Below are 20,807 nucleotides of genomic sequence, written 5' to 3'. Positions count from 1 at the left end.
GCCGCCGCCGCCCCGGTGCTGAGGCGTTCTCCTTCTCCCCCCCAGCCCAGCCGAGCCCCGCGGGGCCCCCGATGATGCCGGGGGCGCGGGCGGCGGAGGAGCAGCGCCTGGACGTGTGGCGGCCGCCGCCGCCCCAGTGAGGGCCCCGCCATGTCGGTGATGGTAGCAAGGAAGAAGGTGGTTCGGAAATGGGAGAAGCTGCCGGGCAGGAACACCTTCTGCTGCGACGGCCGCATCATGATGGCCCGGCAGAAGGGCATCTTCTACCTGACGCTCTTCCTCATCCTCGGCACCTGCGCCCTCTTCTTCGCCTTTGAGTGAGTTCCCCGCGGCAGCCCGGTGACCCACGGCCCCGGGGTCGGGGCTTGGCGGGGGCTCGTCTGCCCGGTGTCCCCGGGAGAGGGAGGGGAGCCTGGCGCGGTGCGGCTCTCTGGCGGGACCTGCCGCTTCGCCCTTAGCAGATTGACCCCGGAGGTTTTGGGGGAGGACGGGCCCCGCCGGAGCTTTCCCCCGGCTCTGCCTGCGGTGTGACGCTGGCTCTTTGTCCCACACGGTTGTGCTTCCCTGCGTTTGGGACTTGCGGGTCCCTTGTCCTGAGCGCAGCTAGAGGGGACGGGGCTTTGGGGTGCGCGCTCCCTGCTCGGGGACGGCCGGGGTGCAAGGGCACTGCTGCTGCAGCGGCCGAGGCCAGCGCGGGCCAAGCGGCTGGGCCGAGCCTGCATCCCTGCAGCCCCCGGCTCAGCCCAATTAGGGAGGTGTCCTAGCCGGAGAATCAACAAAATAAGGAGCGAGCTTGGTGGCACCGGGGTTTAGCGCTGATCCAACTTGCCCTGCAGCTGCCTGCTAGCTAGTTGTTGCAGAGTGCTGCGCTACAGCAGACCCTCTGGCGAGCTGAAGCCCTGGTGTTTGGAGAGGATCTGGCCACCCTTCTAGGTCAGCTCAGCAGCCTAAAGAGCTGCGGCCTAAGTCTCGGATGCTGCCAAAAGAGCAGGACCTGCCCCCTCCCCGCAGCTCTCCCGGGTGAGCTGGGTTGGGGAACTGATCTGGCCTTAGACTAGTCCTACAAAAAAAGCAAACAAAAAGGAAAAAAAGCCCGTGTTTGCCTAAGCACCGATGTTGCGGGGAGGGGGCAGGACTGCCCCTTTTGCCTCCTTTAAGGACGAGCTTGGATCAGCTAAACAACCATGAAACTTTCCTTCCTCTGTTTCCATCGGCATGTTTATGTTGTTCTTAGGGAGGCGAAGGTCCTAAACGGTGTTGGGTAACACAAAAGCTCTTTAAGCCAGGAAAGCAAGCGGAAGAAACTGCTCACTGGTTAAGCCGTGGCTATTCCTCCAGTTACATAAAGCTCTTGGCCCAGATGCTGGCCTCCTAGACATCTTCCCCAGACCAGGGGACTTGTCTCAACTTCCCCTGGCCTGGCATTGCTTTCCCTAGCTCCTCTCACTAGCGGATATTACTGGCAGCCTCGGAAAGAGCTTTCTGGAACAGTCTGCTGAGGCTTGCCACATCCCAATGTTAACGATGAAGTGGCTAATGTCGGGTCTCAGTCAGGTATGAGACTGGTTTTTCTGCTTAGTCGTTGTGTAGCTTTGGAGGCAGGCGCTGTACAACTGTAATGTGAGGTGTTGGGGTTCCTGAGTGTGGAAAGCCCAAATTATCCCTGACTCAGTCTGAATTCAAAGGTATGAAATGACACCGCTGTTTGTTTTGTTGTTTGGGTTTTTTTCCCATCTGAAAAAATTGGGCTAAGACTTCCTGCCTTGCAGGAAGAACTAATAAGTGTTACTGCTCCAGAAACACTTATTATTGCTCCAGAAGCACTTATTGTGAGGGATAATTGCTCTCGCTCCCTGCGGAGCCTGTCCTTAGCAGAAGAGCGAAGCCACATCCCATTCTGCCATGTTTGCCCCTGCCAGCTGCCCGCCGTGGTTGCGCAGGGCAGAGCAAACCAAGGCTGCCTTTCCAGTCCTCAGTCGTGTCGGCAGAGCCGGCGGTGCAGTGGTTAGTTTGGCTGTGGGTGCAGCGGGTACGTGACTGGAAATTCTTTGAGAAACCCCTTCCCGTGCTCTGGGAGGCAGTGGCCTGAGGAGGGATCGCTCGCACCCAGACGTGCAGGACGTGCCTTCTGCTCAGAGCTGGAGGGTGTCCTTTGTGGTGGCCACTGGCCCAGGGGAAGTTTTGCTGGGAACAGGATCGTGTCTGAATTTTAGTAAAATCGGCTGAGTGGTTTCAACTGGGGAGATGAGGAAAAGTTTGGGGAAATCCACAATATCCGTTTGGTTCTCTCAGTGCACAACACCTTAATGTTTTCTGTTTGAAAGAGATGGGTTTGTTTTGAAATTGTTTGGGGATTTTTGAATTCGGGATAGGGATGAAATGTTGCCTTCCCAACCAGAAACACTCCACAATGTCTGTTTCACTGACCAAGCTGAGAAGATGAGCAGCTTGGCTGCTCGAGAGCCCTGCTTACCCTGTGTGCCTTCTGCCTGTGTTAGGGTGCTTTTGCCTAAGGGTCTCAGCCTTGATCTTTTTGCTGTGTTACCTATTCATTTCAGCTTTTGGCAGATTCTTTGGCATTTGCGCGGAAATTCGTGGTTTCCCCCTTAAAGTTTGTGCCACAGAGGAACAATTTGGGTTGTTAGGATCTGGTTTTGGAGAGAAGCAGACTGTGGTGGGTGGAGGAGTCCTTTTAATTCTTGTACACTCACTGCAGGGGTGCCTGTGTTGTGAATGCTTATTTCATTCAGCTGAATCACTTGCGCAGTCACACCTTGTCTAAACAAGGCTCCGGGACGCCTGAAGCCAAAAATGTCTTGCTACGCGATCCAAGCCAGTGCGGGTTTGATCCTCGCCCTCCAGGCTGCTCTGGCTCGGCTCTGATTACAAACGCTGTCGCTGGAGAGCCGGTGGTGACTGGCATCACACGTCATGAGATAAGCCACCGCGTTCCTTGCTGAAAGAGTCCTCCCCAGCCGTGAAATGACAGCCTCTCTGTTTGGGCTGCTGCTGGTGGTATTTTTTTTTTTTTTTTTTCCCCCCAAGTAGTGCTGATGCCATCGGCTCATCTGCTGTGTCTCCAGTTGAATGGTCTGAAGCTGCCTCAGCCCCGCATGCAGGAATTTTTATGTTTTTATCCCCTAGACCGCAAAGCTGTGGTCTGGAATCGGGTAAGGCTTTTCACTGGGGAGCGAGTGTGACCCAGAGGGCTGACTGAGCTATCAGTGCTGTACCTGGAGGTCTGGCTCCTCCCTCCCAGATAAAGCAGAGGGCCTTGGAGCTGTACTGGTTCCTGGGGAAGTGCTCTGCCACGATCAGAGTCCTCTGCCCAAGGGCACCTCTCTCGCAACCAGCTTGGCAGAAAGCAGCTCCTATGGCTCAAGGGCTGAGGCTGGTCCCTGCAGGGTCTGAGACCTATATTTAATTGGGTCTACTCTGTGACCGTAATGTGTCACATAAAATTCTGTTTAATATCCTCTTGGCGTTATTTCAGACACTTAATGGGTATGTCAGCTTTCGTGATGGGGCGCTTAGTTGTCTAACTATGCTTGTGGTATTCGAGCACGAGGACAAGCCCGGGTAAAGCACTTGTGAAATCCATTTGGGAATTAAGATGATGGGATGTAGCGTCCTCTCTCTGGCTGCTGGGAGTTTCCCCTTTGCAGTTTGCCAGGGTGTCTGTAATGGCCCTCCTGAAGCGAGAGTTCTCCATTCAGCTCTCCAAAGCAGCTGTGAGAGAACTGGATTTCTTTTGTCTTCAGCTTTTCAGCACAAATGCTTGACGCTTGTAAACGTTACAGGCAAGATAGCGCCAGCAATGCCAGGCTCCTGCGTGCGGAAAGGGGCTGCTGTTTGCTTTTCCAATAACCAAGCATGTTTATCGCTTTATTTTTTTTTCCTACTTTCTTAGCTATGTAGAGATTAAAATTTCTTTATTTTCTGATGAGTTGAAAAAACCTATGCTGACCCCTCATGTGACCTAATTTTTTTTTTTCTTTTTTCCCCCCAAAGCCCAAAGATCCAAGATTTTGCACTGATAAAGAGGTGCTTCTGAGATGGCTTTTACATCTGGTTAGGTCTATGTCAAGCATTGTCAAAAGTTACATACGAGTTGATTGGTGCTTCTTAGTGGTTATAGTTTCTCTCGATAGAGGTAAGCTTGTTGGTATCCAGAGTTCCGCTCACGAAGGCGTTTGTGCGTGATGTGGCTGCTCGCGAGTTTTTGAATTGTATGCCCTTTTTCTTGTACACGGGCTCCTTCTCACAAGACAACTTCGCTCTCCCTGCAGCGTGCACGTCCTCTGTAGCACCACCATTCCCCACGCGGATCTCGGGGTGCTCTCTTGCCTGTGCGGAGACTTGAGCGTAGCTGGGAAAAGAGCAATAACATTGGCATAACGTTTCTGTCTCCTGCCTGAAGTCGGCTGCCGCATCAGTTGGGTTGGAAGCGCGTGGCATGTGCTCACAGTGGAACTGCACTTGAAGTGGGTCTCTAGCGAGCATTTACTGTGTCACTGTTGACAGACGGGGAGAGTTTCTGTAGACAGCTCCAGTTCTGCCCGAGTGCTGCTTGGGAAAGGGCCCCAAATTGTAGCATTGCAGTGCAGCGGTTACCCAGGTTTTCAGAGCAACGGTTTCCACGCTTACCGCAAGTACATCAGCCACTGGAAGTCATCCCAGGTCTGGGAGGTGCAGATGACTGCAAGTGCTCTGGTGAGGGTCAAACATTTGGTAAAGATACTGCTTTGCTTTGCTAGCCTTCAGGATGAGTATGCAGTGTGGTTATGCGTTAGTTTAGGAAAGTTAAATGGGTGATTTGCAAGTGAGATGTAAATGAATTGTACAAAAGAGCTTCCGCTGAACCCTGGAGGGACCTGGCTGTGAGATGTGCTGCCTGATGGCTGTGGCTGAAGACCACTTCCATGGGGGCTGGCGTGTTTGTTTTCCCCTTCCTCCAGAGCTTTGCTTAACGGGCTGGTTACAACAAACCTTCTCAAGTGGTCGCAAAATAACCGGTCAAGCAGTCCTTGCACCATGAACTCATGGCACCTCCCAGCTGCTGCTTCCTGCTGCTTCCCAGCCGGCCCCCCCATTCTAATGATGTCTTTGTTTAAGCCTTTCTCACCCCCCAGTCGTTATGTCTGTGTCCCCCCCCGCCCCCCATGATGATGACTTGTGATAGTGCTGTTATTGTCTGCTATTAGATGACAAAATGCTCAAGAACACAGATATTGCACTGGGAGCGGAGGAGGAGCAATATCCTTACATGCCAACAGTGTGTCTCTGTTGACTCTCAGCTCTCCCAAACAAAAGATCTTTAAAATGTCTGGTAGTTAGCAGTGTAAATGAATTGCCGAGCGTGCTGTAGACAAGGCGTAGACTGAAGATTCCCCAGCACTAGTGAGTACTAAGTCAAAACCTCACATGGTGGCCTTACCTGTTGCTCAGCCATTCTGGCTTTCTCTGCCGTGGCAGATGCACTGGGCATGTTCCCTGAAAGACACCTTCCTCAAAGCAAGGCTCTGTCAGCGCAGGGAAGGATGGGAGGCACGTGGTGGGCTCAGTGTTGGGTCTCAGGATGCAGTTTCAGTGCGGTGGGGGTTTGTCTTGCTTGTGCATCTCTGATCTCGCCTCCAGGCTGTGTTTGTGCCGAGGGGATGCAGCAGCACTTGCCAGCCCTGCTACCTGGGGAAGCAGGAAGGGCCCTGCTCAGCCCCCGCTGTGCCAGGGCACATCTGAGTGACGGGATTGAGTGTCCAGCACAGTGCCTGGATGTTTGCTTCGTGCCGGAGGGACGATGGCAACAGCACAATGGCTTCGCTGAGCAGACATCTCATGCGCTTCAGTGAATGGCGGCTGAAGGGGCTAGCGTTAATCCTTCCTTGTGTGAGTTTCTTGGTATCTTTTCCTCATCAGACAGGAGAGCAGGCATCTGGTGTTTTCTGGGGCTTTGTCCTTGTCCTCCCCCCTGCCCACCTCCAGGCAGACAGGCAGTCTCTGGAATTGCTTCTCTCCCGTCCTGAATTGGGGACCTAACCTGCCCAGTGCCTGTGCCACGCTGGGAGCTGGCTGGATACCAGCTGGATGGTGCTGTTTCCCTTGCTGCAGCTGGGAGGACGGCGGCTCACTCATCTCTTTCATCTCCTAAAATTGCAGAGGCTTCTTCCCATTCCCACGCCACGCTCTGCGGTGTGGTAACATCAATCTTGAGGCCACTCTTGCTGTGCCTCAGGGATAGCAGGACTTGCTGCATCCCCAAAGGGCAGGTTTCCTTATAAAGATGCATAGGAAATGGTCAGCAGGGAGTGAGTCACATCCCACGCTCATGCTTATATGCAGATTGAGCAGGGATCATGCCGGTCGCTGCAGGGACTGATCCCGTTTATTCTTGAATACTGCTGTGTAAAGCTTTCAGGTCTGTGCTTGGGAGAGTACACCCGGCACGGATCATGTGCTTGCAGGTAATAAATCTCTTTGCTGACAGTACCCTGAAGAAACTTATAAGGCATTAGTGTATATCTGAGGCTGGAAGCTCTGGCGCAGTTTTGGCTCAGCTTTAACACAGTTTGTGAATCTATATTTTAAGCCCGTAATATGTTCATGTTGTTACAACAGTTATAAAAGCTGTTGTGTCAGCTGGACAAGGGTCAAGCTGCAGCCCTTCGGGGCAGACCGTGTCCAGCTTTTCGAAGAATAAACCCATATTCCTTCCCAAAATGGGATCCAAGGTTTCTGTTTACTTGCTGACTGACTTACAGCTCTCTTTCTGGACTTTGCCCTTGCAAAGGGAAAGCAAAGTTATCTTAGGCTGGCTGCCTAAAGACGGTAAGCTCAGCCTTCTGGCTGCTGAGCCTGGCTTCAAATGTAGGCAGGACTCTGCACGTGGATGACTCTAAGGGTTGTGTTGTTTTGAGTAACCGCAGAGTTTGCAGTGTGTAAAATTAACAGCACTGGTTTAGGGGACAGGCCCTGTGCATTGCTGTGGACACTTTGTGTTGCAGTTGTGGCCAAAGCATACTGTAGCTTCAGTATGCAGCCCTTTCTGTATCTTGTCACATGCAGGGGACAGTCACTGGAGTTGAGCAATGGCAAATTAAAGCCCAGTGAGCCTTCCTGCAGTGGATGGTGGGCTTGCAGAATTCGGTGCTGCAAAGGAGCCAGCTGGAGCTAGAAACTTTATTGCATTCGGAGAAGCTATGGGTGGGAAGGCTATCTAGAATTAAATAGTTAATGCTATGGATGTTATAGAAATTGCCTTGCTCAGGATGACAGACCCACAGGGGAGGGTAATCCCATGCCTTTCACCACAGCAGCCTTACGCTTTCTTGGAGAGCAGCTGTGGAGAACGGGAGTCTGGGTTGGATCCTGCCCTGTGGAGTCAGGGCGTACTGGAAAGGCTGGGTATGCAGCTTCATTGGGAGGAACCTGGGGAAGCAAGGCGTGCAAGGAGGGGTGAAATTTTGCACAAGTGTTGGGATTTGGGTGGGGTTTCCCTTAAAAAGTAGGAAACCTCTGTAGGAGCTTCACCCTGACATAAATGGGGTTTTCTGAAGGAATTGGCCTAAAAATGTTTTCTTTCAGCCCAGTACGTCTCTAAACCATGACTTCTGTACAGGCCTTCTGCACATCCTGTGCTGCAGTGCCCATGGAGACATGTTTGCAGGTGTCCAGAAGTGACACGGGCCACAGTGAGATTAAGATCCTTGCTCCCTTTGCACTGCCTCAATCAGCAGGATTAGTAACACAAATTCCTCATTGGACTTTTCTGTATTTGTAAAGGAAACAAACCTTATGCTGTGTTTCCTCTTTCGAGCTGGGGTTGTCTTGGGGCAAGAGCCTTTCTACTTTATTTGGAGCATTGCCTCAGAAAAGTCAAAGGAAGCCAGATGTCTTGTTGCATGGGGATGTTGCACTTCCATGTGAATCCATTCCTGAGAAGCACAGGACGCAGTTAATCCCTGGAAAGTAATTTCTGTGGTACTGGAAGCTGCTGCCTCTTTAGGGGACAGCCAGAGATTCCCACCATTCCAATGTGCTTCCATGCCTCCCAGCTCTCTCCAGTGGTGGACTCTTGGACCAGGCCATGGGTGCTTCTCCTGGAGGTATGGTCCATCCCTTGGCAGCTGGCGGCAGCGGGTGTCCTCTGGGCAAGATCCCTCTAGCTGGCTGGTTGCGTTTCTGGCGTCACCCGTGACTCTGAGCAAAATGGGAGCTGGAAACAAAACAAAATGCTGGGAAGTATTCTGTGCCTGGCTGGTTAAAAACATGGTGGTACTTTGATGGTGGCTGGTCATTAGAGCTGCCCCAGGGGTATTTCCCGGTGGTGGTGGGATCAGAAGGAAGTGCTGAAGAGCTTCTCTTCTCTGGATGTAACCAGCGTTCAGAAAAGTCTGGACTCTGATGCCTTGCCAGGCTTTCAGGCCCTGGCTTGGGCAGACCTTGCAGTGGTCTGATTCATCGCCTCCTGATGTTTCTCTGCAGGTGTCGGTACCTGGCAGTGCAGCTGTCCCCAGCCATCCCCGTGTTTGCAGCAGTTCTCTTCCTATTTGCCATGGCTACGCTCCTGCGGACGAGCTTCAGTGATCCTGGGGTGATCCCAAGAGCCCTGCCTGACGAGGCAGCCTTCATCGAGATGGAGATTGGTGAGTGCAGAGCCAGTCGAGCTGGTAGTAGCTGGAAAAGCCTCTATTTCTGGGGTATCTATAGGCTACACTCTCTGCAGAGCCTTTCTTCCCGGCTGGCCCTCCAAAAGTGAGGATTGCCCCAAATGGGGCATCTTACCACCTGCTGGCTAATTCTGCTTGGCTGAGTCTCAAAAAGATGGTGTGATGTACCCACTTCCCTTTCTGGGAACCTTTTCACATGCTGTTTTCTGTCTTGTAGCTGTATACATACAAACTCAGTTTGCTTTCAGGAAGGGGTTCTGGAAGCTTGGTGTGGGCCTCTTGATCCTTCAGGTAGAGAGGAAGTTTGGTGGATGTGGGTGACACACCACAGCACGCCCCAGCCCCTCTCAATATGCCCATGAAAGCTCTGGCATCCCTTTTCCTGCCTCCAAGCTGCCAGGCTGGCTCTGGACCGTGTGAGCAGAGCTGCAGCTGCTGGCTCTAGCCCCAGCAGGCTCTGATCCCACTGGTAGGAAAAGCAGGGAGGCGAGTTGTTGTTCTAGGCCTGTTGTGTTGTAGCAGCAGGCCTGATCTCTGCTTGGTTCCCTCTCTCAGAGGCCACCAACGGGACCGTGCCACAGGGTCAGCGCCCGCCCCCGCGGATTAAAAACTTCCAGATCAACAACCAGATAGTGAAGCTGAAGTATTGCTACACATGTAAGATCTTCCGTCCGCCCCGTGCCTCTCACTGCAGCATCTGCGACAACTGTGTGGGTGAGTAGAAGAGGTTGCGCCTGTTCCTGCACCTGGGTGTTAGGTGAGAGTCTTTGGAAGAAAACGGGTGAAGACCTGCACCCGGTCTTGCTCTGTATTGGGTCTCACACTGTGCCTGCTGAGCAAGTCCGGAATGGTGGTGTGTGACCAGACAGGGACAGTCTGCCTCATCTTAAGCTCAAGGAGCTTGAGATTTGCTCAGAACCTGAAGCCAGATGGTTCATCTTTGCCAGTACTTCTTTGGCAATAACTAGTCTAACTTAAGTCTAACTTGTCCATGGAAATGTGCAGTCCATTTTTGAGTTTCACTGAACCGCTGGCCTTGCTGGGCTAGAGGGTTCCACTGGAGAGCTGTGTCTTGCATGAAAGCAGCTCCTTGCATCAGCACAGAGATTCTGCTGTTATGTTGAGTGCCCCTGTTTTTTGTTCTCCTTGCTGCATAGCAGAGGCTCTCTTAGCCCCTTTGCATATCATGATTGGCTCGTGTTCAGCATCCCTTCTCAAGGAAGAAATCTCGTTCTTTTGGATCCCTTTCCTCCTCTGCAGGTTCCCAGCTCTTTGAGTGTTTATGCAGTTCCCTGAACCCTCTGCTAATTATTCTGGTAGGAGTAAAGTGGCACATGGGTTAGATAAGAACTTCTGAACCCCCAGACCTTCATCTAACCTGTGTGCTGCTTTAGTAAAAGCTATTCTACCTCAGGGCTCTGGGAGAGAAGACATACCTGGGGCCAAGCTCTTAAACTCTATCTTAATGTGCAAAATGACTCATTAGTAAAATGATTTTGCACTTTCTTACCTGGCCTCCCCTTCTGGAAAGGGGGTCATGATGTGGGGCCCTGAGTTAGCAGAGGGTTGGACTTGATGGCCCAGGGAGTCCTTTTCAGCCTTGGAAATTTTTGAGTTCGGGGCACAGGAATAAGCATCTGGAGGCAGGCAGGACCGTGCTAGAGCAGCACTGATCTCCATCTTTGCTTTCACAGAGCGCTTCGACCATCACTGTCCCTGGGTGGGCAACTGCGTGGGGAAGAGGAACTACCGCTATTTCTACCTCTTCATCCTCTCGCTCTCACTCCTCACCATCTACATCTTCACCTTCAACATAGTCTACGTAGCACTGAGTGAGTCTGGCTGTGGAGAGGTGGCTGGCTGGGCTGGCTAAGGGAGCAGGGGGGATGCAGATGGTGTTGCGAATGCAAAAACAATGGAGTGGGAAAGGGAACTGGACTTGGTGTGATGTTCCCGGGAAAAGAAATATCTCTCTTTGTATTGCCAGAATCTCTGAAGATTGGGTTTCTGAACACGTTGAAGGAAACCCCAGGGACATATCCTTCTACAGTGCGGAGGGGTTGGCTTCTCCAAAACTGGGGGTTAGTGTGAGCTGCGTTATGGAGGGGCTGGAGTCTTGATGCCCAGGCTTCTCTAAGGAGTCTTTTAGGGCATTTTCCCCCACGATTACAAGGCGGGGAGCAATTTCGTGGCTTTTGGGAGGAGGGTAAAACAGAAAACCATGTCTAGGAGAAGAAGAGAAGTTAGGGTAGTGTGCTTGGGGTAGTGACAGAGCTGGGTTGGGACTGTTCCCAAGCTGTTCCCAGTCCTTAACTGTCCTCACTGTACTGGAGGTGCTCATCTGTTTCTTCACCCTGTGGTCGGTGGTAGGGTTAACTGGGTTCCACACCTTCCTGGTGGCACTGAATCAGACAACCAACGAAGACGTAAGTAGAGTCTTTCTGTTCCTCTGAGCCATCTCTGTTTCTCGTCGCTTCCTTAGTGTGTCATGGCTGCGTCCACCTTGCTGATGTGCCCTGCAGGCTGAGGCAGGGCTCCATGGGCTGGGGGCAGGTGTTGGTGGAGCAGACCTGAGCTTGTGCCCTGACCGTTGCAGATTAAGGGTTCCTGGACTGGGAAGAACCGCGTGCAGAATCCCTACAGCCATGGCAACATAGTGAAGAACTGCTGTGAGGTGCTTTGTGGGCCTCTGCCCCCCAGGTAAGCTCTCGAGGGGCAGCCCTGCCATTTTTGCCCCCAAGGGCTCAGTGAGGGACTGTGAGGAGCTCTCCTTGCTTGGGCACCAGACCTGGCCGCTCTTCTGCCAGCGCTGTGTGTGTTCAGGGTGTTTGGAGGTCACTTGAGACACGGCTGGATGTTCTGGGCAGGAAGGTCTTGTGTTGCTTTCCTCGCATATCTTCAGCGATTCAAGCTTGTGGTGTGCTCCCTATCACTGTGGGCTTGGGAAGCTGGCGGAGGAGTGGCTCCCCTTCCCTGGGGCAGTGTTTGGAGCGGAGGCTTTTTCCAGGGCACTTGTTTCAGTGGGGTCCCACCCTCTGAACTGGGCTGCTCTCCAAGGGGCTTGGTTTTCACAGGAGGAACATAAACACTGTAAACTAGGTCTGGGCTGTGCACAACCTGTTTTGGAGAGGAACCCCTTCCCCAATGTTTGTCTTCCACCAGCACTTTTCCTGCCAGGAAAAGAACTCTGCTTCGGGGGAGGCGTGCGTCTCTGACAGTGTGATTCTGTTCTTGCAGCGTCTTGGACAGACGGGGCATCTTGCAGCAAGAGGAGAGTACAGCTCAGGAGGAGTCGTGCCCACGGGGGCCCAGCACTCAAGAGCCCACTGCTGCTCAGGGCCCCGGTGGGCAGGCAGAGGAGAGCAGCCCTCAGCAGAAGGATGGCAGCCTTCCTCACCTGAGTGCCGTGAGTGATTCCCTCTGCAGGGTGGGAGGGTGAGTGGGCTGCGCCTGCTTGTTGCTGCTGGTGTTTTGGGCCAGCAGAGAGAGAGCTGATAGTGTGACTTAGCAGGAACAAAGTAACATGTGGGGACCTTGTCGAGAGGCTGCCGATGAAAAGCCCGTTGTGCTCTGGCCCTGGAAACCAGCATCTCTTGATTTCCTCAAAGGAAATCACAGCTGGCTGATGTTTTGGAGATGTCAGTCCTGCCATGAGAGTGCCCAGGAGCTGGCAGCTATGGAGGCTAGGAGGGGTTGAGGAGGGGTGGGAGATTGCAGGCATCTTGTTTTGGCACTGAGTGCAAGCTGAAGGGCTGTCCCTGGGAAGGGCCCTGGTGGGTGTGGGATCTCCGTCCTTGGAGAAAGCCATTGCCCCACTGGATGTGGCCCTGAGCAGCCTGCTCTGTCTTTGAAATTAGCCCCACTTCAAGGGTATGGTTGGACAGGAGACCTCCAGAGTGCCCTTCCCACTTAAATTATTCTTTGAACATGGTGGGAAATGGCTGGGCCTACCTCTGCTTGGGCATGAGCTGCTGTTTCTCTGGTGGAAACAGTCCAGACCACTTCTGCTGGAGCAGTCCAGTGCTCCAGATCTTCATGAAGCTGCTGGTTTGCCTGTTTGGTGGCCCCTGGTTTCTCCTTTTCCCAAGCACAGCTGAGACCTCTGCCTGGTGGAGCTGGAGGCAGGAGCAGGGCAGCAGGGCCAAGTGTCTGTGTGCTCAAACAGATGCTCTGTGTTGGGGTGTATTCATGCAAGTCACTGCTGTCTTCTCTCTCCAGGTCCCTGTGCCATCCCTGAGCAATGCTGAGATGCCAGAAGAGAAGCAGCTAACGTCTGGGGAGCTCCCAGTCCCATCCCAGGACGCTGGGCAAGCAGAGCACTAGCATCTGCTTGAAAGGGAGAACTTTCTTGTTTTGTCTAATCAAAGCTGGAAGTGATAGAGGAGAGGAGGAGATGGGCTGGATGGCAGGCAAACGATTCCTCATGGCCATTTTGCTTTAGTCATTGTTCGCCTCGATGCGCAGGCAGTGCGGGCTGGTGCTGGCCTTGCATGGTGTGAAAGGATAACGAGCGTGAGTGGCCCACCTTGGTCACCGAGGGGCACTCACCACCACTGAGGATGGCCTGCCTGCAGGCCAAGGCAGGACCTCTTGCTCTGCAGGTTGTCCTGGATGCTAAATACCTGCTCGGTGGCCGGGGCTGTCCCTCCGTCTGGCCCCGACTCTTTGACGAGACGACTTGCGGTCAAGCAGCTCAGAAGCGACGTTAGGGTCGGCCTGTTCCCTACTGCTGAGGAATCCTGATGGAAAGGGGAAAGCAATTTATGGCAGTAGCGTCCTCTCTCCCCTCCTCCCTCCTTCCTCTAATCTGTGGCATTGTTTTATTGGTTAATGTGGCAGGGGTTGTCGGGAGACATTTTGGTGCCAAGAGGGCCAAAACAACCGGGAAGGCGTTCTGCTGGCAACGATTTTTAAAGTAGCTTCCTTCCCGTGCTCCTTCTTTTCATGTGACTTAGCCGGCGTGAGAGCGGTCGAGGCGGGGGCCTCCTTCCCCGGGGCTCACGCCTAACTGGGGGCTTGAGGGAAGGAGTGGGGCAGCCCGTCTTCCTGCCGCTTGTCCCCGCCCCGTGCTGGCCGCAGAGCGGTTGTGCAAGGGGTGTATCGAGCTGCAAGGAAGGGTCTGCCTGTGCGGCTGGGTCTCTGGCTAGTGCCGGGGCTGCGTTTGCTCCTGGGTGCCAGTGCCAAGCACAGGCGTGCTCTCCCCTTGCCCTCCAGGCTGTGGCACGCTGCTTGGCCGCTGCTCTGCAGAACCTCAGCCCCGATTCTGTGTCGTGTTGTTGTGTCCCTCTGTCCCCCCGCCTTGCCCTGCATTTCTCAGCCATCCTCGACTGGCTTTCAGAGCCTTGAATCTCCCCTGGGCTTTGCTGGCTGTCCTGGGGCTGGCTGTGCAGTGTCAGCCATCTGCATCTCCTTGGCAGAGGAGGGAGGAGAGGCCAGGGCCAGGCGGTGGTGGGAGACCTCTGTGCCATGGCCGGGCTCCTCTTCCACTGCGACGCTCCCTGTCCCGCGCTTGGCAGCCGGGCTGGGAAGAGCCTCATGTCTGCAGGGTCCCTGCAAAGGCCGTCAATGGAGGGAAGGCCATTTTACGCCCTGGCAGCTCTTCATCCTGTACCACGAGTGCTGGGTACTTCTGTGCCTCCCTGCAGACATGTGGTGAGTGGGTGGCAGGTGGAGGATGTCCTGCCGGGGCAGTCCTGCTTGTTTCTCTGTGATGCTCCTGCCTGGCAGCATGAAGTTGCTGCTGCTTCTTCCCTGGCCTCATTTGCCATCCCGCTTTTGACAGCGGAGCGAAGCGGGGAGCCTCGTCCCTCTGGAGCCTGATGCGTGCCTCCCGACTCGCTCCTCTTCCCTGGCCCCTCGCAGTGTTGACCTGGGCCGTGGTGGAATTAAGGTGGCGACTGGCGCTGCCCCCTCTCCCGTAGTGCCGGGGTCTCCTCTCCCGGGTGAGAGGGCAGAGCTGCCGCCCTGGGCTCCGGCAGCGGGTTCACAGTTGCCCCGCAGCTGCCTTCAGCTGCTCCCTGCTGGCGCTTACCAGGGAAGGAGCCCTGGCCTCCCACTGCCAGTGGGGCCAGAGCTGCCCGGCCCGCAGCTGCTGGCACCCTGCAGCCAGACCTGGCCTGTGTCCCCCCCCAGCCAGGGCAGGGGGGGTCCTGGGACTAGCCCTGGGTTGCTGCTGTGCCTGGCCCCACACACACCCCGCTGGCAGTGGGAGCCAACCCTCCTCTCCCACCCGCCCCAACACGCTACTGACCAAATCTCAAACTCGTTGTGAAAAAGTGTATTTTTTGGTTTTACTAATCTATTTTCTAATGCGGTGTGTTGAGTGCTGCCTGCTGGGGCCGTCACGGATGCTGCCTGCACCTGTGGTTCCTGTCTGCTCTGTTCAGGTTCTCCGTGAAGGAAGTGGGGGTAGGGCGAGGGTTAGGGTTTCTTTATTTTTTCTTTTTTCTTTTTTCTTTTTTTTTTTTTTTAATTTTAAAACAATGAAGGAAACTTAATTGGTTTGAAAAATGGCTGAGCTGTAGCTTCTGCATCTGTCTGTGCCTCCCCAAGCCAGCTGCCTCTTTCCCCTTCCCTGTGACTTTTCCAGCCTCTACATCTCACACTTCCAGGGTGTCTTATCTGCGTTGTCTTATTTGCGTCCTGCTGTCCCCCCACAGCGGGTGAAAGGTGGGGGGGTCTCGGTGCACAGATGCTGCAGCCCCGGCTGAGTGGTGACAAATCCTGGCCGGTGCAGCTGGGGAGCGTCCTGGGAAGCTTTGTTACCTGCAGACACAGCTCCCTTCCCCAGCTCCCTCCCCAAGCCTTCCTGGCAGGTAGGAAGCAGGCTGAAGGCCCGAGAGAAACGGTCTTGCACGCTTTTATTGGGATTGAGCGCAAAGGAACAAACTGGGTGCCCAAAGGCCGATGCTGCCGCCCAGGAGCTGGAGATGCTGGCGTGCAGCAGCGAGAGCTGGGCTGAGGGGGGCTGGGGTTCGTGCCCCCAGCCGGGGACCAGCCTGTGTGTTTGTTACTGGCTGCCCCACGCTCCTGTGTGGATGCCTTCCCTTGCCGGCCCCTGCCTTGGCTCCTGCATGCCCAGGGAGGCTCTGCGGGGCCCTGGCTGGGCTGCAGCTCCCCTGCCCCTTCCCGGGGTGGGGGGGATGTGTGCTCGGGGTGGCCGGTGCTTTGGGGGATCTGGCAGGGACTGTCTTCCTGGGTGACAGCCTCACCTTGCTGAGCCTGTCTGCCTGTGGGGCAGCGGGGTGGTTGCTCCAGCCCCCTCTCGTAGCTCCCCCTCCCCCCCAGACCAGGCTTGGTGGCAAGCTGTGGGCAGCCTTTGGGGCTCCCCTCGAGCCAAGGGAGGGGGCTCACAGTGCCCTTGTTGGGCTGCTCTCAGCTCGGCCGAACCTCTGCCCCCACAACCCAAACTTCCCAGCCAACCTTTCCCTGCCTGCCCTGGCTGTGTGAGGAAGATGCTGGAGGAAGGCAGCACGGGCGTCCTTCCTGCCGGCGAGGAGCTGGGCTCGGTGGGACCTCTGCCCTCTCGCACATGGCTGCTCAGCGCCAGGTTTGCTCCGTCCCTGCCTGCCACGGATCTCCCTGTCCTCGCACGCTCCTGCGCGCTCAGCCCAGCCTCGATAGGCGAGGGCTCTGGGAGAAGCTCTTAAAGCTGTGGATAAAGTGAGGCAAATCCCGGAGAGGCAATCCAGGCCCGCGGCATCTCGGGGGAGAGTGCGGTGCCCCAGGGTGCCTGGAGCACCCGCGTCGGGGCAGCGGTGCAAAATGTCCTGGGGGCAGCAAATGGGGCAGCCTCTGGGGACCGAGGGCTGAGCTGCCTGCAGCCGTGCAGCCCCTGCCTGCAGCGCAGGGGTCCCGCTGCCAGGCTTCACCTGCTTCTCCCACCTGCAGCCGTCCCCTCCAGTCCGGACCCGCTGCCAGGGCCCGAGCGGGAAGCGGCTGTGGGCTGTGCCGGCAGGCAGGGTGGGCTCAGGAGGACTCTGCCAGGGAGAGAGCCCGCAGCTGCCCCTCGGGACCCCCCAGCTCGGCCTCATCCCGGCTGCTGTCTAGGGTCTCCGATCCCTCGAAGCAGCCCGAGTCCCGGGGAATGTCCCCCTTGGGCTCCGAGGGCGAAGGCTGGGCTTCGGAGCTGTCGCCTTCCTCCGGCTCGCTCGCTGCTGGGAGAGACGGGACGTGGTGTTAGCAGGCAGCGAGGCCGCTGCTGGGGCTGCCCGGTGCAGGGGCCGTGGGGTGTCTCCCACTCCCTCCACCCAGTTCTTACTGTCGTAATCCAGGAGGAGCTCGGCGGCCGTGAGCAGCTTGGCACGGTGCTGAGGGTCCGTGATGTTCAACTCATTGAGGTGGGTCTCCCGCAGCTCCTTGAAGTCCTCCAGGGTCTGGTAGCCATTCAGCAACAGGGTGGAGGTGTGCTCCTGGGGCGGGAGGGTGGTGGGCAGCGCGGCAGAGGGATGAGTGGACCGCGGCATGGCTCACCCCAGCTTTCTCCGCCTGGCCCTCGGGGCTAGCCATGTGGCTCCCGCCTTGGCGCAGGTCCACAGTGGCCACTCGCCTGAGAGTCATCCTGAAAAACCCTGTGTGTCCCCTCTGCCCCCACCCAGCGGTGCTCGGGCGTGAGGTGGAGGGACCCACGGGGATGGGGGATAGGGAAGGGCTGCTGGGGAGCAGAGGGGAGGGTGGTCCTGCTGCTGGCACCCCGGGCTTGTGCTGGGTGCTGCTGTCCCCCCAGGGGCCCCTGTCCCTTACCTGCAGGTTGATGCGCTCCAGCAGCTCATGGAGGGTCTTGGGCTTGAGCCGCTTGCTCTTGCTGGGGCCCCGGCTCTTGCGGGCAGGGGCCGTCTCCTCGGGGATGACGTCCACGTAGATGAACTTGAAGGAGCCCACCCTGTTGTTGAGGAGCCCGGTCCAGGTGCCCATGGGCGGCTTCTCAATGATGCCGATGATGTCCCCTTTCTGGGCCAAGGGAGATGGGGGTGGAGGCGGGTGCAGGCTGCCTTCGGGGGGGGTCCCCAGCCACCGTCCCTCCCCGGGGCCCACACCATAGTCCTGCCCTTCACCCCAGCTCTCCCCAGCCCCGGGCTGGCCATGGTGTGGCTCACCCGCAGCTTCAGTGAGTCCTTGTCGTAAGGGCTGGGTGTGAAGTCAGTGTGGACGCGGGCCCGGCCGCAGAAGGGGCCACTGTAGACTGGACCGCTCTCCTCCAGCCGCAGGCTGTCCCGGTTGCTGCCCCCGGGGCTGGAAATGTCGCTGCCTGTGGAAGGGAGGGAGATCAGGATGCGGCCAGCTGCGGGGCGAGGGGCTGGTGTCCTGCCGGGACCAGGCTCACCGCTGGACAGCTGGCGGCTGACAGATGGGTGGCCATCTTCCTCCATCTCCAGGTAAGACAGGGGCACCTTTTCGTGGCTCGGCTCCTCGGTGCTGCCAGCTGGAGACAGGGGGCACAGGGACCCCTCCTCCTCCACGTCTCCCTGCTGAGGGGACCAGGATCAGGCCAAGGGAGGGGGAGCTGCCTCCCGCCTGCCCAGGCCCCCCACTCACCTTCCCCTCGGCTAGTGCTTTCACGGCCATCCTGCCCATCTTGCGGTTCATGGTGCGGGAGATGACGGCCCGCCACTTCTTGCTCAGCTTCATCCCGCTGCTCCGTGCAGCATCATCGGGGATGGAGCTGCTGGACTCATCCTCGGGGATCTGGCAGAGGGATGAAGAGTGAAGGCAGAGCCCCCGTGCCCCTGGGCAAACCTCAGCTGGGTCACACATGGCTGCAAGAATCCTTGGGGAGGGAGACCCCAAATCCTGCCAGTGCTGGAACCCCTGGGGCTGCCCCATGGCATGTGGGCCACAGTAGAACCAGAAGTTTGGGGAAACAGGCTCTGAAAAGGGCTGTGCCTGTCAGGAAGATGGTCCCGGGGGAACAGGACGCGGCAGGGGTGCTGCCACTCCATGGGGGCCGGGCACTCACGTTCTCCTCCAGGTTGAACTCCTTCTCACTTGGCACAGGGGAGCTGACTTTGGACTTGGCGAAGTCCTTGAAGCTGCTGGAGCGCTGGAGGGAGAGCTGGGGGAGACAGAAAGGTGTGGGGGTTCTCCCTGTGCCCCCAGTCCCAGCTCCCACCCTCCCCTCCGGCAGCCAGGCTGCTGGGCAAGCCAGAGCAGCCCCGGGGCGATGCCGATGCTTGACAAGTTTTTTTGGTTGTCACAGCCTCACCCTTCCTGCCCCAACCCCACAGGAGCCACTGTGTGTTGTGAGCCCCCCCCCCAGGACCTGGGGTGCAGAGACCCAGCATCACTCTGGGTGCTCAGACGTCGCCTTGGCACAGCGTCCCCGGGGCAGGGGCCACCCAGCACTGTGACACTTGCTGCTGCGGACCAAGCAGTGCCGAGAGCCCTGGCTCCAGCACCTGCTGCGGGTGCTCTGGCACTGAGCCTGGCACCGCCGAGCTGGGAGCAGCCCAGGACCATGCCGTGCTGCTGTTGTGGCACATGGGCTGGGCGCTTGCTGGGAAAACACAGGGGCTCTGCGACACAGCCGCTCTGCTCAGTACCCAAACGTGAGCATCCTGCACCGGCCCAGCCCCTGAGCCAGGGATTTTGGCAACGAGAGCAGAGTGAGACCTGCCTCATGCTCAGTCCTGCTCCTGCGGTGGCTGTGCCGTGGGTGGCTCCCTCCCTTCCCTGCGAGTATCTGACATCTAAAGGCTGTTTTCAGCAGCTGAGAGCATGTGTGCTGCCATGCCCAGGCTGCTACCCTCACGTTCAGCTCCAGGCCTGTTTTCTGCCTGCGAGCATCGTTTCACAGCCCGGAAAGCCCCTCCCCTGCCAGCATCGCCAGCAAGCTCAGTCCTGCCTTTGTGCTAAAGCCACCAAAGCAGGTTTTGTATCTCAGTCCTGGTGCAACCCTTCATCACTGCCTCTTCCAGTCTTCCCTGAGCCCCCCTGCCTGGCTCTCCTTCCCTCCCCTCCATCTCCTCAGGTGCCTGTCCCACATGGGAAGGAGTTCCAATGTCCAGGAGCACCCTCGGTCCTGGCCAGCCAGGATCCCTGCACGGCCATGCAGTCCCAGGTCTCCATCATCCCCGTATGCCCCGCACCAGCGCTATCGTGGGAGCCGGCTTGTGTGCTGGGGCTGGGCAAGCTCAGCTCCTGGCTGCCAGCACCCTCGTAGCACACACCATGGCGCTCGGTCTTGCCTCGACCGCAAATGCAGCAATTTCCTTTTTTGAGTTGTCCTGCCTGCCCCGGGCTCCTGCTTGCACCAGAGGTGGCCGAGGCCCTATCCAGCCCCTGCGCAGCCTGGTCCTGCTCAGGCATGGCCCCGCGCCTTTCCCTCCTCCTCCTCCTCCTCTTTATCGACTTGACTGAGCATCCTTTTTCACTTTTTTTTGCCATTTTCTTACAGAGGGCCAGTTTGGATGAGGGAGACCCGGCTCCATCCCCAGTGTGGCTTTACTTAGCAGGACCAGCTCAGTTGGTGCATCTGTGCAGAGGAGATGCTGGTGATTTGCTCTGCTCCAGCCCCAGCACCCTTGAACCCGCCAGGCCTGGCTGGCTTGAACCCCTCGGATCTCCCCCTGCACCCTTCAGACGAAACAACTTTACGCCCTGTGCCCCCCCTGCAGCTGGGAAAGCTGCAGCTTTGGCCGTTGCCCCAGGGCCGGGGGTGCAAGAGCAGCTGCGCAAAGCCTGTCAGTGGGTGCCCATGGAATGGGGCAGCTGGGCCCGCCCTGGGGAGGACAGCACGGAGAGGGAAGTGAGAGCAGTGGCTGCGGCTGAGCAAGGGCAGGGGATGCCCGCCGGGGCATGCCAGGCTCGCTGGGCCACCCCCAGCACCGGGAGGGGGGCTTCACCCAGATTTCCCCCTGGGGAGATTCCCAGCATGGAGGAGCAGCCATAGCATGAGGCTCTGCCGGGATATCTGCCCGCCGTGGGCAGGACCACGGCACCAGGTGCCGTCCCCCTGCTCCGAGGCCGAAGCCAGCCCACCAGGGCCTGGCAAGAGCTGAAGAACCTGCCGGTGCAAGACGCGGCGGGGGGACCGAGGGGCCGGTCGCGGCCCCCACCGCTGGCTCCAGCCCTCCAGGCAGGGCAGCACGTGGGCCCGCCGTGCCGGGGGGGCTCTTGAGAGCCCGTGGTGCTGGCAGCCGGTGC

At 57.1% G+C, this 20,807-nt stretch overlaps 2 protein-coding genes across 5 annotated transcripts in view; one reads left to right on the top strand and one right to left on the bottom strand.

The window, feature by feature from the left end:
* The first annotated feature begins 15 nt into the window (after positions 1 to 15).
* Positions 16 to 20,807, top strand: part of ZDHHC9 (zinc finger, DHHC-type containing 9) — a 33,185-nt gene continuing 12,393 nt past the window's right edge. Inside the window, exons 1-9 of the mRNA XM_010567107.1 lie at positions 16 to 317; positions 8,482 to 8,642; positions 9,222 to 9,380; positions 10,361 to 10,498; positions 10,654 to 10,702; positions 10,990 to 11,092; positions 11,263 to 11,366; positions 11,904 to 12,072; positions 12,885 to 14,545. Coding sequence (XP_010565409.1) covers positions 151 to 317; positions 8,482 to 8,642; positions 9,222 to 9,380; positions 10,361 to 10,498; positions 10,654 to 10,702; positions 10,990 to 11,092; positions 11,263 to 11,366; positions 11,904 to 12,072; positions 12,885 to 12,989 — 1,155 coding nt within the window. The 5' untranslated portion in view covers positions 16 to 150 and the 3' untranslated portion in view covers positions 12,990 to 14,545. The remainder of the gene's footprint in view (positions 318 to 8,481; positions 8,643 to 9,221; positions 9,381 to 10,360; positions 10,499 to 10,653; positions 10,703 to 10,989; positions 11,093 to 11,262; positions 11,367 to 11,903; positions 12,073 to 12,884; positions 14,546 to 20,807) is intronic.
* The window catches only part of SASH3 (SAM and SH3 domain containing 3), a 4,829-nt gene continuing 636 nt past the window's right edge, over positions 16,615 to 20,807 (bottom strand). Inside the window, exons 2-8 of one of the 4 annotated variants that reach the window (XM_010567103.1) lie at positions 18,622 to 18,717; positions 18,201 to 18,350; positions 17,989 to 18,133; positions 17,762 to 17,913; positions 17,409 to 17,615; positions 16,927 to 17,077; positions 16,615 to 16,822 (exon numbers count right to left, since the gene is read on the bottom strand). In XM_010567103.1, coding sequence (XP_010565405.1) covers positions 16,635 to 16,822; positions 16,927 to 17,077; positions 17,409 to 17,615; positions 17,762 to 17,913; positions 17,989 to 18,133; positions 18,201 to 18,350; positions 18,622 to 18,717 — 1,089 coding nt within the window. In that variant the 3' untranslated portion in view covers positions 16,615 to 16,634. The remainder of the gene's footprint in view (positions 16,823 to 16,926; positions 17,078 to 17,408; positions 17,616 to 17,761; positions 17,914 to 17,988; positions 18,134 to 18,200; positions 18,351 to 18,621; positions 18,718 to 20,807) is intronic. The other 3 variants (XM_010567104.1, XM_010567105.1, XM_010567106.1) reach the window with 3 other exon arrangements.

This window comes from Haliaeetus leucocephalus, unplaced genomic scaffold, assembly GCF_000737465.1.
Source record: "Haliaeetus leucocephalus isolate CR32 unplaced genomic scaffold, Haliaeetus_leucocephalus-4.0 Scaffold226, whole genome shotgun sequence".
Taxonomy (NCBI): domain Eukaryota; kingdom Metazoa; phylum Chordata; class Aves; order Accipitriformes; family Accipitridae; genus Haliaeetus; species Haliaeetus leucocephalus.
This window is presented reverse-complemented; position numbering and strand designations above follow the sequence as displayed.